Source organism: Canis lupus, chromosome 26 (assembly GCF_011100685.1).
Source record: "Canis lupus familiaris isolate Mischka breed German Shepherd chromosome 26, alternate assembly UU_Cfam_GSD_1.0, whole genome shotgun sequence".
In the NCBI taxonomy this organism is placed as follows: Eukaryota; Metazoa; Chordata; class Mammalia; order Carnivora; family Canidae; genus Canis; species Canis lupus.
The window spans coordinates 25100366-25116418 of record NC_049247.1 but is presented as its reverse complement, the minus strand read 5'-3'; the positions used below and the strand labels follow the sequence as shown (position 1 = coordinate 25116418).

The 16053-nt window shown below is 41.9% G+C and overlaps 1 protein-coding gene across 11 annotated transcripts in view; it reads right to left on the bottom strand.

Moving 5' to 3' along the window:
- Nucleotides 1-16053, bottom strand: part of DEPDC5 (DEP domain containing 5, GATOR1 subcomplex subunit) — a 125351-nt gene that overhangs the window by 48093 nt on the left and 61205 nt on the right. For 8 of the 11 annotated variants that reach the window (XM_038575740.1, XM_038575739.1, XM_038575742.1 and 5 more), the window contains 5 exons: nucleotides 9798-9863; nucleotides 6606-6789; nucleotides 5987-6147; nucleotides 1035-1152; nucleotides 396-563 (listed from right to left, as the gene is read on the bottom strand). In XM_038575740.1, the coding sequence (XP_038431668.1) occupies nucleotides 396-563; nucleotides 1035-1152; nucleotides 5987-6147; nucleotides 6606-6789; nucleotides 9798-9863 (697 nt within the window). The remainder of the gene's footprint in view (nucleotides 1-395; nucleotides 564-1034; nucleotides 1153-5986; nucleotides 6148-6605; nucleotides 6790-9797; nucleotides 9864-16053) is intronic. The other 3 variants (XM_038575741.1, XM_038575743.1, XM_038575746.1) reach the window with 1 other exon arrangement.

Sequence of the window (16053 nt, the reverse complement as noted above, 5' to 3'; positions counted from 1 at the left end):
ATTGTTGTACAACCATCACCACCATCTACCTCATCACTGAGTTGTTTTTTTTTTTAAGATTTATTTATTTATTATTCATGATAGACAGACAGAGAGAGAGAGAGAAAGAGGCAGAGACACAGGAGGAGGGAGAAGCAGGCTCCATGCCGGGAGCCCAACGCAGGACTCGATCCCAGGACTCCAGGATCATGCCCTGGGCCAAAGGCAGGCGCCAAACCTCTGAGCCACCCAGGGATTCCCTTATCACTGAGTTTTTTAACCCAATGCAGATGTGCTTTTGTTCTTCCATTTTTTCTAAAACAAAGATCATCTTGTAATCAGAAAAAAAGACAGGTGTGTTAAAATTCAGGCACATCCAAGGTAGCCAGATGGAAAACCAAAGCACATCCTCTGACCTGAAGTCCTCAGAGCCAGCAGAACAGATATACTGATCTAAGTAATTCCACTTGTACTCCTCCAGCCGCTCATGGGAGAATTCCACCCAACAAGAGACGAACTCCGAGTCTGAGTGGGAAGGGCAGAGACTGTAGGTGTAGTGGATCTGGGCAGATTCATAAGGGTACCTGAAAAACAAAGGGCATGCCCAGAAGTCCAAAATAGAATCACTCCCCTCCCTCACTCCCCCAGTTCTTCTGGACCCTTCCATCTCAATATAGTTAGCACCATCCTTGGCATTCAATCCTCAAGTGCAGTAAGCAACCCATCCCAGGGGACTGGTAACGGAAATTTCTCAGTTTTTAAACTTTGTCATTCTTTCATCCTCCCTTTCTTTATCTTTAATTGGCTTGCTAAGGATCAGGCTAACCATTATAAGTTGAGTTAAATCCCTTTTAGAGGCAGGTGAGCTACAATAGTAAAATAACCCTGAAAACAAAAGGAATTCCAAGAAAAGAAAAACCAACCACTCAACCTATCTTGGTTTTAATTATGTGTCACATAATTCACTATGTGTACAGTATGCATTATAAACAGAAGTTAGTATGTGGACACCATTCAGGCCAGTATTTGAAAACCCAAAATTTCCAAGGACTCACTTGGGAAGGTAACGTGTCACTGTGATCATCTTATCTTTCAGCGTCACTTTGTGGAACGTTCTGCCCATACTCAGCCAGTATTGGTCCTCCTCCTCAGGGCGGTTTCGGGACACAAGGCCTAATAGAAGGGGGGGGGGGGGGGGGATCATTTCCACCATCTGGTTGAAGATCATTCCTTTAATAGGCAATAGCTTCTCTTCCATATACAGTCAGGAAAGGAGAAACAAAAGAAGCAACTTTTTTTGAGGGGCAGTTTCATGGAAAAGGCTTATTTTTGGTTAAAAAAAATTTTTAAAGTCCTGAAGTCGGCAGAATTTTCTGTTACTAAACCAGCCAGCAGCAGATTAGAGCCCAGAAGTGCTGATAGCATCCAGAAGACACACTCAGAGATGAATAGCCTGATACCTCAGCCTCTGAGAAGGGAAATTCTGGATTAGATGTCAATAGGCCAAGAGTCAACTCTGAGACTGAAATGGAACTCTACTCCACTCCACTCAAGCACAAGCTGCCATCCTGGCAGTTGAGGTCCTCACCCCAGGGTGGCAGCTAACCTAGCTTTAATTCCATGACTCTCACATTGCTATAACCCTGCTTCAGTTTTAAAGGACTACTGTCCTCTCTTCTCCAAACATTTGCTCCTGTTGCTTTTTCTGCCTTCTCTTCCTAAGCCACCAGCAAGAGCCTATGGGTCATTTAAGGTCACTGTCAAATGCCACTTCCTCTAGAAAGCTAGCAGATTCATCAGCAGTTTGAATTCCACCCTGGATGTGGCTCCACATGTGTCTATCTCAAACCCTGACAAACTGGAAGTTCCAGGAGGCCAGGGCCTAAATCTTGTTTGTCTTTAAATTTTCCATAGCACCTGAGAAGGTGCCATGCCCAGAGCAGGTATTTGAAAAATATTAGTTGAAATGAGTTGTGCATAAGAAAGAGGGAAATCAGGGCAGTTAAACGTTTGCCTTCCACTCAGGTCATGATCCTGGGATTGAGCCCCTCCATCAGGCTCCCTGTTCAGTGGCGGGGGGGCAGGGGGCTACTTCTTCTTCTACCCCTCCCCTCCACTCGTGCTTGTGCTCTCTCTCTGGCTCTCTCTCCCTCTCAAATAAAATCTTTTTAAAAAATTAAAAAGCAAAAAGAAAGAGGGAAATTATGAGCAATCAAGAAAATATAAGCTTTCAAGAGAGTTAAAATAGTGTCTTGATGGCCAATCCCGCCAAGACAAGATTCTCTTGATCTGCAGGTTAAACAGTCCCCTAGTGTGGTTCTAAAAGACAGTCAGTCACACAGTATAGACAGCATGGGAGTTGTCAGGACAAGTTGAAAGGACCTTCGTTGGGAATGCAGAAATTTCCTAGGTGAGAGGAAAGGGCAGGCTCCCTAGAAGAGGCCAGGCTTTGACTCAGAGGATCCCGGGTTTAACCTCAGAACGTTTATTTACCAGTGGTGTGACCTTGGGTGCCAAATCTCCCTGAGTCTCTCTTTCTACAACTAGCAAAAGGACTTGTGTCTGATTTTCGCCCAAGTCATGATATCAGGGTCCTGGGATGAAGCCTCACATGAAGCAGGGAGTCTGTTTGTTCCTCTGCCCTTCCCTCCACTCATGCACACAAACTCTCTAATAAATAAATAAAATCTTTAATAAAAATAAAGCGGGACACCTGGGTGGCTCAGCGGCTGAGCATCTGCCTTTGGCTCAGGGTGTGATTCCAGAGTCCCAGGATCGAGACTCACATCAGGCTCTCTGCATGGAGCCTGCTTCTCCCTCTACCTCTATCTCTGCCTCTCTTTCTGTCATGAATAAATAAAATCTTTTTAAAATAATAATAATAATAATAAAGAAAGGGGCGCCTGGGTGGCTCAGTCGTTGAGCATCTACCTTTGCTCAGGTCGTGATTCTGGGGTCCTGGGATCAAGTCCCGCATCTGGCTCCCTGGTTCTCCCTCTGCCTATGTCTCTGCCTCTCTCTCTGTGTCTCTCATGAATAAATAGATAAAATCTTAAAAAAAAAAAAGAGGAAAGAAAAAAAGAGAGCTTTCCCCCTATCCTTGCATTCCTTCTTTTTTACAACAACCCCCTGTTGGCTAGCAGGAAGACAACAAGGTCATGGGATAATGTTCATGAGCATCTAGCATAGTACTGACACCCCACTCTAAATTAATACTGCACAGCACTCTACAATCTATAATCAAATAAATACTGTGGTTTATTAGTTCAACAGCTGTCTCACCCAGTAGATGATAAACTTTGAAGTCAGGGCTGATGCTGTTTTGTTCACTATTAGAACGAGTCTCTCTCATAACCAGGAGTCAACAAATCTATCAGATGCAATTTCACAGATTTTTTTTTTTTTTAAGATTTTACTTTATTTATTTGACAGAAAGAGAATGTGCACAAGTGAGGAGAGTGGCGGGGGAAAGGGAGAAGGAGGCTCTCCACTAGGCAGGGACTCCGAGGTGGGCCTTAATCCTAGGACTGGATCCCAGGACCCTGTGATCATGACCTGAGTCTAAAGTAGATGCTTAAAAAAATAAATAAATAAAATAAATAAAATAAAATAAATAATAAGGTAGATGCTTAACTGACTGAACCACCCAGATACCCTGAAATCTCACTTATGATGGTCACTTTTCTAGTAATTATAACAATGATACCATTTCTATTTTTTTTTTATTTTTATTTATTTATGATAGTCACAGAGAGAGAGAGAGAGGCAGAGACACAGGCAGAGGGAGAAGCAGGCTCCATGCACTGGGAGCCCGACATGGGATTCGATCCCGGGTCTCCAGGATCGCGCCCTGGGCCAAAGGCAGGCGCTAAACCGCTGCGCCACCCAGGGATCCCAGATACCATTTCTATTATTACAGAAATAAAAGGATTAAATTTATCAAAGGAGAAAATAGCCAGAAAGGATATGGTCAGGTGAGTGAATTCTGGCCAACTAGCCATGACATGAGGCTCCTGAATCAGCCAAAGCAGAACTGGATGCCAGAGAAATTATGAACCACTAAGGGACACTGATCAGTTATCCTAGAGAAAAACAGGTAGGAAGGCTGAATAGGGCCATTGATACTAAAGGTGAATTCATTCCACTATTCTTGGGATAAAGAACAAAAGCCTTCACATGGCCCTGTGAGGTCTGGGTCTGCTGACATGTCCAGACACATCTTTGTACTCCCTATGCTCCACCCCACCAATCTTCTTTTGGGTGCCCAGAAAGTATCACAGAGCTTCTTGCCACAGGGAAGAAGCACATACTAATCCCTCTTCCTTGGCATATTCTTCCTACTTATTCCTGCTCACCACTCCCAACCTACTTCTCTTCCTAGTAACCCCTACACAGAGGTTAGGTCTCACATTAAACATGACCTCCTCAAAAGCCATCCCTAACCCAGACCAGTTCAAGTCCTGTATTAAATATCCTCATAGCCCTTTGATTTTTGCCTCACAATATTTTCACAATGAAGAATTATATTTCATAGTCTGACTAATGTTATTTTTCCTCACTGGGCTATAAATGCCCCACAGAGTAGGAGCTTCAAAAATACTGTTGAGGGCAACCTGTGGCTCAGTGGTTTAGCGCCACCTTTGGCCCAGGGCATGATCCTGGAGATCTGGGATCGAGTCCCACGTCAGGCTCCCTGAATGGAGCCTGCTTCTCCCTCTGCCTGTGTCTCTGCCTCTCTCTCTGTTTCTCATGAATAAATAAATAAAATCTAAAAGAAACAAACAAAAAAAAAACACCAAAAATACTGTTGAATTGAAGGGCATTAGGGAATTCATGTGATGTGATAAGTACTGGGTGTTATACCATATGTTGGCAAATTGGATTTAAATTAAAAAGGAAAAAAATACTGTTGAATGAACGAATGAATGAATTCATATATTTATCAACTCATATTGTTGTACACTAGGCACAATGGTTTCTACTATAAAGGATAAAAACATGAAACTGACATAGTCCTGGCACTCAGGAAGATTATTATTCAGTGCAGAACATGAAAAGAAGGCAACGAGTGATAAATATCATAATGGGCTTTTCAAAGAACATACAGAGGAGTCCAAAGCTTCATCATAAGCAACAAGGCCTAGACTGGATGGACCACCAAGCTCCCCCTCACAGATCCACACTTCTTTGATCCTCTGGCCCGAAGCACTTTAATGGATCCAAAGATGATCTGAGGTTTTGAGCTGGGAGTTTAGGAGAGTGGGGAAGTCTCATGAGCTACAAGGAGGAGGCCAGAGACTAATGGTTACTCACTGATTGTTCTGGGAAGTGATCACTGCTTTCTAATTCTAGGCACCCACATTTTATTCTACCTGACTTTATTTTATTTTTTTATTTTTATTTTTATTTTATTTATTTATTTACCAGACTTATTTTAGAAGAGCTCTCCAGAGCCTAGCTGTAACTCAATCGGCCTGAGTCTTTGTCATTTATTAGTCTCTACCACTCACAGATGATCCATCCTTGCTTCATCCTTGCTGAGTTCATGCTCAGCTTCACTGACAAACAAGAGGAGATGAATCCAGAACAAGAGGAGAAAAGGCATAAATTCCACGTTTAGGTAACATCTGAGAACGTGCTGTGTGCCAGGTACTATGCTAGAAATAAATATCAGGTCTAAAACATTCACTATGTACTTTGACAGTTCATGCATGGTTCAGTTGCCTGCTTTTCCTAAGTTTTGCTAAAGTCAGGCTGTAACATTCCTGAGCTTGGTCATATACCCCTCCTAAAAGAGGAGCTGTAGATTAAAGAGGATTTAAGATCAATCTGGGCCTAGTGAAGACTTTATTCTTCATGTAAGTAAAATTCAGAAAGAAAAATTTTGTTTGCAAAATTTGTTGCAAAATAATTACTCCTCAATTTATCTATTCCCTATCATCTTAAGAACCTACTTAAACAAATTTAGTAGAAAAGAAAAAATACAAGTCCAAGGAAAAAAACTCACCTCGACTATAGAGCGGGCTGCTGCTCAGTGGGGGTGGGACGACGGGGTTGGATTTTTGTGCCTTGGGCTGCACTATGATTTGGTAGCCCTGCATGAGACGCTGGCAGATGAACTCTTCAAACACCTGCTGGGCCGTCATCTGCACACCCTCCTCATCCCTCCTGAGAAAACAGACGGTTGTTCACATGGGATATGCCTGGTCCAGGGCAGAGTGACACTCAGAGTCCAAACTCCCATCCTGTTTTGCTTTGATTCCACAAGCCAGCCCTGATAACCGTTCTATGGTGGTTCATAAACGAACAAACTATAAACCAGTTTTGGGAGAAATGATCAGTTCAAAGAGTCAGAAGAAGTCAGGTAATAGCTAACAGCTATTCTTAGAATAGCACAAATAGCTAATCTTAGAAAAGAAGATCAGATCTAGTATGTCCAGAACAACTGCAACAGAAAAATATGAGAAAGCAACAATAAGGAGAAGTTAAAGAAGGTATGTCAACAGAACTCTAAAGAAAAAATGGACAGTTCTTGGCTTCATAAAATTCTCTAAACAGAAAAGGAAGACAGGTTTGAAAATGCAGTGTTTTGACACATACAGAAACCCTCCTCCTCTGACACTGACCTGTCAATATCTGCTTCTGGAAGGAGATCGTAACAGCCCTCTGTGTAGTCGTTCTGCAGGCCCTGGCGGTCGGGGAAGTAGTCGGTGGTGAGGGGGAGGCACGCCGGAGTAGTGAGAGACTTCCAGTCCACTCCAACTGTGCAACAGAAGCCTGGCACTACAGGGGGAGCAGACAGTGTCAGAACTGCCTCGTGTAACAGAGGAGAAAGGTACGTGTGGTCACCAGGGCAGGTATGGGACGTGGGTGGGCGGTGGGGGAGTTCACAGTGAAAGGTGATCAAATTGCCAGGAAAGGGATGGAGAGGAAGAAAGGGGGTGGGGAGGGAGAAAGAGAGAAACAGAGTTTGTTAGACAATGCAGTGCACGTGCTTATCCAATCCCATCATGCAAATGGGATTCACAGCTGATACTTTTCATTTTCTGCTGATCTTAAGCTACAGCCACAATGCCAGTGAGGTTACTGCAGGGCAGCGCAGGCAGTTACATGTCGAAGCAAATCAACATTCCAAGAGCTCAAGCCAGATTTTGGAGTGAACAGCACATGGTAGCAGAATTTAGGAATACTTTCAGAATTGCAAAAATAAGTCGTAGATCCAAAAGGGTAGGAGGAGAAATCAAAGAAGGATGTCTGGGAAGTTACAAGGCCAGAACCTCAAAAGACAAAGTTTTAACGATCTAGAAAGGAAAGCTGCAATCAGCAAAGTGGGCACAATCACATGGGTCTGCCCTGAATTGCTTGTTCTTTGGTTAAAACAGTGTTTCTCTATCTTGGCACTACTGACATTTTAGACTGGATAATCCTTTGTTGTGGAGGGATGTCCTTTGTATTACAGGATGTCGGACAGCATCCCTGAACTATATTTACTAGATGTGGCATCTCCTGGTTGTAAAAATCAAAAATGGGGACACCTGGATGGCTCAGTGCTTGAGCGCCTGCCTTCGGCCCAGGGTGTGATCCCGGAGTTCCAGAATCAAGTCCCACATTGGGCTGTCCTGTGAGGAGTCTGCTTCTCCCTCTGTCTATGTCTCTGCCTTCTCTCTGTGTCTCTCATGAATAAATAAAATCTTAAAAAAAAAAAAAAAAAAAAAAAAAAGTCTGCAGTCATTGCCACATGTCCCCCAGGGAGCAAAATACTTCCCCAGTTGAGAATCACTGAATCAAAGTAATAGGGCAGTTATCCCTGTAAGTAGTTTAAGCAAAGATTATTTTTCGAATCTCTGTACAGGGGAGCAATATGAAGCAGAAACACTCCATGCCTTTGCCTCTGAGTCTCAAGCAAGGGACACCTTAAACACTTTATATCTTTTGCACAGTGCTAATGTGGCTTACAGTGTGATACAGCCCTGTTGTCTCATCAGCCCTCACATGGCCTCCTTGGTGCAGGTACTGCAACATCATCAACCCCTATAAACACCTGGTCAAGCCGAACCTCCCAGAAACTTGATCAGAAGCCTCTCTGCTTAGGGATCTTTCCACCATATGGTGACAAAGACACACACACTACCCAATACAACAGAGTACCACTGAACCCAGGGTTAAAGCACAAGAAAAAGACCTGTGTGCTAAGTCACAGTAGGAAACATGCCTCATGTAGCACCACTGCCTTGGGAAAGATGCTTTGATCTGCAACAGGCCTAACTCCATGGTCTACACAAGTCTAGGGTATTTTGTTTGTGTGTTTGAATTCCATTTTAGGGTGCGAAGAACACAATGTGAGAACTACTCTCTTAAACATTTAAGTGTACAACACAGTGTCGGTTAACTTGGGTATAGTGCTGTACAGATCTCTAGAATTTATCATGCATAATTGGAACTTTGTACCACTGATTAGCAACTGCCCACTTCCAATTCCCCTCTCGCTCCTGGAAACCACCATTCCACTCTCCGATGCTATGAGTTTGACAATACACAGGCCTTGATAACTTATTAACAATTCAAGAATTGAAAACACAACCCAAAAGAGCCTAATTGATCACCCCAATTTCCCTAGATGGCAGATGAAGGGGTGAGCTTGTTCCTATTTCTTCATTAGGACCAGGAGCAGAAGGAAGACACCAAATCAAAACCACAGTGGGAACCCACAAGCAGAAGACAGTTGTATCTTTATGCCCTCTTAGATCTTTCTAGCTCTCATTAGCTTCCTGACCCTCAGGATCATAAACACTCTTGGTGTGTACCCAGAGAATTCAAATGCCTGGTCCAAAATACCACGGTGAGAAAAGCTCCTAATTCTTAGTTTAATCATGTTCTTTCCCTGGGAAAAGGCTGTGGCCTCTTTCTAACTCCAATATCTTCAGGCCCTATAAAGAGGGCCTCTGCAGAGGACCCACATCAAAACCATTAAATTAACAATGACAAATGGATATTACAAAACCTAGTGCTAGAGCTGTACAGAAGAAATAGGTTCATCTATTTACTACTGGCAGCCTTCTGGAAAATAATCTGTCAACCATACTTTGGGGGAAATATATTCCAAGGATGTGAAGGGAAAGAAAAGATACACCACCGCACCATACATTATGCCTGTATTCTGTATTATTGCTAAGAAACTAGAAACTACCTAAATGGTTACCAATAATAAATGATTATTCAAATTGGAATGTAATGTGTTTGATACTATTAAAAATGACTAATACAAGGGGCCTGAAGTAGTAGCAAAAAGATCACTAAGGTAATCATAAGTGGGAAACAGACTCAATGATACAAATCTGCCAGTTACAGCTAAGTAAAATAAAGTCTACCAGGTGGTAGGATTTTTTTCTGGTAATTTGCTAGTGTAGATATTTAGATGTGCTCTTCCTGTACAGATATTTCAATAAATAAAGATAATAAAAAAATGCAGCCCAGTCAAGCAATTTCAACTATGGGTATGTAAACAGTTTCAGTCCCTCTTATTCCTCTGTTCCCCAGAGCCATCACAAGGCCTTTACGGGCTAAACCCAGGTCTGGACCAGCAGAAAGGACCTCATGGGAGGGAAGTCCACTACCCTTCCCAGGTGCCCTGAATCACATTCCAGAACAGGTTATTTGGCCACTCCCCTCTCACTTTCCATCAGAGAAAGAGTTTTCCCTTACCACATTGCCTTCTGGTACCCCAGAGATGTTTGGACTGCCCACAGGGTTTCCCCCTGCTTCCTCATGCTCTGACCACCCCTGCCCTGACCCCACCCTAATCAGCTGTCCCCTCTTACTTGGGTCTGGAGAGGTAGAAACACTGTCCTCTAGAGAATCCTTATTCTGAGTTCTAGGATTCATACCTATGGAAAGATGAAAACAGGTTGTTTTAATAAGTCTCATTCTTCAGAAAAAAGTTCTGGACAGTTATGGTTGAAAAGACCCAAAATTATAGCTAAAAATAAAAATGTGAACCAAGAACAAATTCTGTGAACATCTCAAACAGCACAAAAGAGTCAATCAAAGAAAAATGAGCAATCTAAAATTTGGGAATGAGCTTTACTCTGAGGTTATCAATATCATTCTTTGCCCAATGAGACTGTTAGCTTTCATATACTTATGCACACATGCGCACATACACACACCAGCAAAAAGCAACCCACCACTTATTTTAAGAAAATAGACACATTTCAAAGTCATTTCAACTCACTGGAGAAATCTTTAGCAAATACAAAATGACCCACTTAAAGTTTATTTCAATCATCATCCTTATCATCTGGAATTTTCTTCTCCAGATCATGGCTTTCTGGAATAAGACCTAGGACACATCAAAACTCACCACTTTAAGAGAAAAACAATGATTTTCCCTATAGGTGGTCTGAAAGGAAAAATAAAGACTCTTTGAAATGAGACTTATTGCCTGAAAAGTAACAGAACTAATTTTTAAATACATGTCAATATTTAAACATCCCTTTCCAAACAAATATATTTACTAAAAAATTATGATACTATAAAAATGATTGAAAAAATCCTCACCCAACTATCAACAGTGGCTATCTCCGAGAAGAAAGCTAGAGGAGATGGTGAGAGGTAAACAAGAACTTGTAGTTTTTATTCTAGATACTTGTGTGTCATCTGCATCTTTTATAACAAGAATCAGTATGTACAAATCCCTTGTGGAATCTGTGAAAAGACAAGCCATGACATGGGAGAAAGCATCTCCAAATCACCTATCTGGCAAAGGACTTGACTCAGAAATATATAGAGACCTCAAAACTCAAGAATAAGAACACAAACAACCTGATGAGAAATAGGGCCTAAGATCTAAACACTTCACCAAACATGTACAGAAGGCAAACACACAAAAAGATGCTCAAATCCTCAGCCATTAGGGAATTTATCTCAACAGACCTCTTAGAATAGCTAAAATGCCAAGTCACATGAAGTGCGAATACAAATGTGTAGCAATGGAAAGAAAACCTTATCCATTGATGGTATGCAGAATGGTGCATTACTTTGGAAAATAGTTTTGTGGTTTCTTTAAAAGTTCAAACAGACCGGGGGATCCCTGAGTGGCTCAGAGGTTTGGCGCCTGCCTTTGGCCCAGGGTGCTATCCTGGAGTCCCGGGATCGAGTCCCGCGTCGGGCTCCCATCATGGAGCCTGCTTCTCCCTCTGCCTGTGTCTGTCTCTCTGTCTATCATGAATGAATAAATAAATCTCTAAAAAATAAATAAATAAGTAAATAAATAAATAAATAAATAATAAATAATAAATAAATAAAAGTTCAAACAGACCAAAAAAAAAAAATGTTAAACAGACAGGAGTGCCTGGCTGGCTCTGTTGGAGGAGCATGTGACTCTTGATCTCAGGGTCGTGAGTTTGAGTCCCACGTTGGGTGTAGAGATTACTAAAATAAATAAACTTTAAAAAATAATAATAATGAGGTGCCTCGGTGACTCTGTTGGTTGATAATAAGACTTTTGGGTTTCAGCTCAGGTCATGATCTCAGGGTCATGAGAATGAGCCCCGAGAGAGGCTCTGCACTCAGTGCAGAGTTTGCTTAAGATTCTTTTCCCCTTGGGATGCCTGGGTGGCTCAGCGGTTGGGTGTCTACCTTGGGCTCAGGGCATGATCCTGGGATCCGGGGTGGGTCCCTCATCAGGCTCCCTGCAGGGAGCCTACTTCTCCCTCTGCCTATGTATATGCCTCTCTCTGTATGTGTCTCTCATGAATAAATAAAATGTTTTTTAAAAAAAAGATTCTTTTTCCTCTCCTTCTCCCTCCCCTTCTGCTCCTCCCCCTGCTGGAAGGCACACTCTCTCTCTAAAAATAAATAAATAAAATCTTTAAAAAAATAATAATAATAAAAATTAAAAAGATATTTACCATCTGACTCAGCAATTCTATGCCTAGGAACTTACTCAAGAGAAATAAAAAACAATGTTTACAAAAATCTGTTATGTGAATGTTTATGGTGGCTTTATTCATAGTTGCCAAAACCTGGAAACACCCCAAATATTTTGCAACTAGTGAAGGGATAAACAAATTAATTCACTCATACAATGGCATGCAACTCAGCAATAAAAAGTAATGAACATTTAGCAACTTGGGGTGAATCTCAAATGCATTATTTGCTGAATAAAAGAAGCAAGACTCAATAAGCTACATACTGTATGATTCCATGTACATGACATGCTGGGACAAGACAAAACTAGAGGGACATAGAACATATCAGTGGGTTGCCTGGGGACAGGGAGTGGGGTTGAGTACAAAGGGGCCACACAACAGAATCTGGAGGATAATGGAGATGTTCTCTAACTTGATGTGTTTGTTGGTAGATGACTATATGCATTTGTTAAAAAGTCACAGAACTGTACACTAAAAAGAGTGATTTCTACTGTATATAAATTTTAAAGTTAATAATTTTTTTAAAAATTAAAAAGATGATGTCACTCGGCCAAAACAATTTCAGAACTTCTTTGTTGGAACTGCCTTCATTAGATTTTTCTTTTTTTTATTAATAGTCATCAAAATAAGAAGGTACAACTTATTAAGTCAGACAAACACAGTGTTTCATTTTATTCAAACCCCTGGTATGATGTAAGTATGAAGTAGGTACTATTTTGTAGAGACATACTGAAGCCCAGAGAAGTTCATTAACTTAGGGAAGATCACACAATAAATAGGTGAAAACTGCATTTAAACTCTGCTCAACTCTACAGATGCTTCATTTCCTGACTTTCTATCTGGGGCACCAGTTTTCAGCTACTGAAAATGTTAGCTGTTCTTTGTCAACAAGCAAAAGCCACTTGGAGCTAAATTTTCTAAAAAAGCTATCTTGGTTGACAACATCCATCTTCATGCAAACACAAAGCATGGCTATTAAGAAGCAATGAGGTGGATTTTCTTGTTCAGCCTAAGAACCTAAAATTACAAAACTGGTATTCTCAAAGCATTCTGAGCAATAGGAAATTATTAAATACATTACCTCACAGGTTTAGATGCTAAATTTGGTCATTAGAGCCTCTTTTTTCTTTCTTTTTTCTTTTTTTTTAAAGAAAACTCAAATCCAAACTGGGTCTATAAGAACTGAAATTCTTAAACTAATAAAGGAATAGTTCAACTTATGTGTGGGCAATTCTTTGAGCTCAAAGAGGCAAGTCAATAGGGATTCTCAGAGCAGCTCTGGTTCTTAGGCCAAAAGCAGAACTGTGCCATCCCTACAGAACAAAAGCACATTTAAAGCCACCAGCCTTTTATGCCACACACACACATACACACAAACTTTATTTTTAAAAAACATCAATGAAAAATATTTAAAGAAATAAATATTTTATGCTCTCTTATAAGGCTCTTTATACAGTTTCCTTGCAGTTTCAAGCCCAACAAAGTGCTGCTCCCACCAGCTCTACCTTTAAGATTTTATTTTCAGTCAGATGGACTGGCTATTGGCATATGACATGCCCTACAAGGTGAGACCTCATGGTCAATCAGCTCTGCTCCAACCTAACATTTGTGAGGAGATCTTCAAAGCTAGACATTCAACTTGAGGAACCAATGTTGAAAATCACCTTCTTAGTTTTGTCTTTTGACATTTGTTCAGTCAAGAAATCTGAATGTCGGGGTACAGCTAGAATGACTAGCTAGCTCAGTCAGTTGAACATCCAAATCTTGATTTTGGCTCGAGTCATGATCTCAACCAAATGAGATTGAGCCTCACATCAGGCTCTGGCTCAGTGGGGAGCCTGCCTAAGATTCTCTCTCTCCCTCTCCCTCCACCTGCCTGTGCTTGCTTTTGCTTCTTCTCTCTCGCTCTCTCAAATAAATAAATAAAATCTTGAAGAAACAAAACAAAAAACTATCTCCCTGATCTCATCAACCACCTGGTCCCTGCTGGGCAGCATGGTGAAAAACAAGTGAAGAGTACAGGTACGAAGCCCCAGCTGACAATGCTCAAAATGAAATTCTTCAGGGCCAGGAGGGAAACCCACAGAGGCACCACTCCTGTGAATCGTGACTCGCATATGAATCATGTCCAAAGGTAGAAGAAAATCTGAGTCACGCTTGAGTGCCTGCAGATGGTGCAAACTGTCAAGCCCAGGAGGTGAAGGTGAGGTCACAGATGAGGTTCTTCTGTTTCCTTTCTATTCTTTTAATGAATGAAAAGATAACTAGTTGTTTATTTAAACCCCACTTTGTCCCCAAATAAGAATCTACTGTGACAATTTTGCCCTTAAGGAGCCCAATCTACCTTTGCTCCTTACAGCAATCCTGTAAGTAGGTGAAGATCTTTATGCCAATTACACAGACGATGAACCTGAGCATCTGCAAAAGTTGAATGCTAAACTCTAAAGACCATGAAGGACTGGGCTGAGGCACTCCCTCATCTATCATATCACAATGTAGCAGAGGTCACATGTTCAAACCACACAGTAACCAGCTCCCCACAAGAGGGCTTCTCTTTCATCATTGTTACCCTGCACAAAACTGTATCAAATAGAATTCCACTTGAACAGTGAGCCAGAGCTCCCTGAGATGAGAAGAACTAGTGTCTTAATCATTTTGTTTCTTCTCAGGCCTTAGCACACTGCCTACAGTTCAATAAACATTTCTGGAATGGATAAGAGTAAAGTGAGTTTAAAGAAAGCAAACTGTATTCCATGAAGATTGAGGATGGCTTGAAAGGAAAAGTCACTTTAAAAACAAGCAAGGTGGGGGATCCCTGGGTGGCGCAGCGGTTTGGCGCCTGCCTTTGGCCCAGGACACGATCCTGGAGACCCAGGATCGAATCCCACGTCGGGATCCCGGTGCATGGAGCCTGCTTCTCCCTCTGCTTGTGTCTCTGCCTCTCTCTCTCTCTCTCTCTGTGACTATCATAAAAAAAATAAAATCTTTAAAAAAAAAAAAAAACAAGCAAGGTGGGCAGCCCCGGGTGGCTCAGCGGTTTGGCGCCGCCTTCAGGCCAGGGCCTGATCCTGGAGACCCGGGATCGAGTCCCACATTGGGCTCCCTGCATGGAGCCTGCTTCTCCCTCTGCTCCCGCCCCCTCTGTGTTTCTCTCATGAATAAATAAATAAAAATCTTAAAAAAAAATCACAAGCAAGGCAGAAAGACTATCCAAGCATTTGAGAAAAGGAATCCAGTTAACTGTTCAACAAGATTATAAGACAGGGAAGAAAAGTATTCTTCAGTGGAGGGAAAGCTAACCTCAGAAAGCTGTTAGTATTCATTCAACTACCCGATCTGTGCCAGGAACTGTTTTAAGTTCTGAAGATACAGCCATGTGTGAAACAATCCTTGCCTTGTTGGAGCTTACAATAAAAAATACAAAATTAAAAGATCTAGTAGGATAGGTGGTCTAATGGGGAAATAACAGGCAGGGAAGATGGATGGGGAGTGCCAGGGTAGAGAGCGGCAACTTGGATAAGACCTAAAGGAAGGAATAGAACAAACTATGGGTAGGATGGCCATAGCATTTATCATCCAATCCAGGACACCTTCAAGAGTGAAAGGAGACACTATTAATAATTATACAGGACAATTAATTCAAACCAGGACGACTGTCCTGGGCAAACTCAGACATGTGGACCTTACCCATAAAGCTCTTCGGTGCCAGGGAATAGTAGAGGGGAGAGCAGGAGAAAGCATCTCAGATTCAGTGTGCCTAAGACAGCTGGAAAACCACTTCACTAATGCGTGAGGGGAAAGCAGGAGATGAGGTCTGACAGTAACAAAGGGTCACAAAGGGCAGGGGGTTCTGTCAGCTACTATAACGCCTTTGGCTTTTAATCCGAGTGTACCAGAAAGCCCCCAGAGGGTTCTGAGCACAGAAGTTTCATGATCTGACTTCTATTTTCAGAGGGTCACTCAGAATTGCTGTGCTGGAAATAAACTATGAAAGGGCAAAAGGAGGAAGCTGAGAAACAAGTCAGTGGGATACTGTAACAATCTAAGCAAAAGATGAAGGTGCCTTGGAGAGGGCTAGGACTGGTGGGGGTGATGACATATGGAAAGATTCGAGATATATCCTGATAGATCTGACATTTATTGG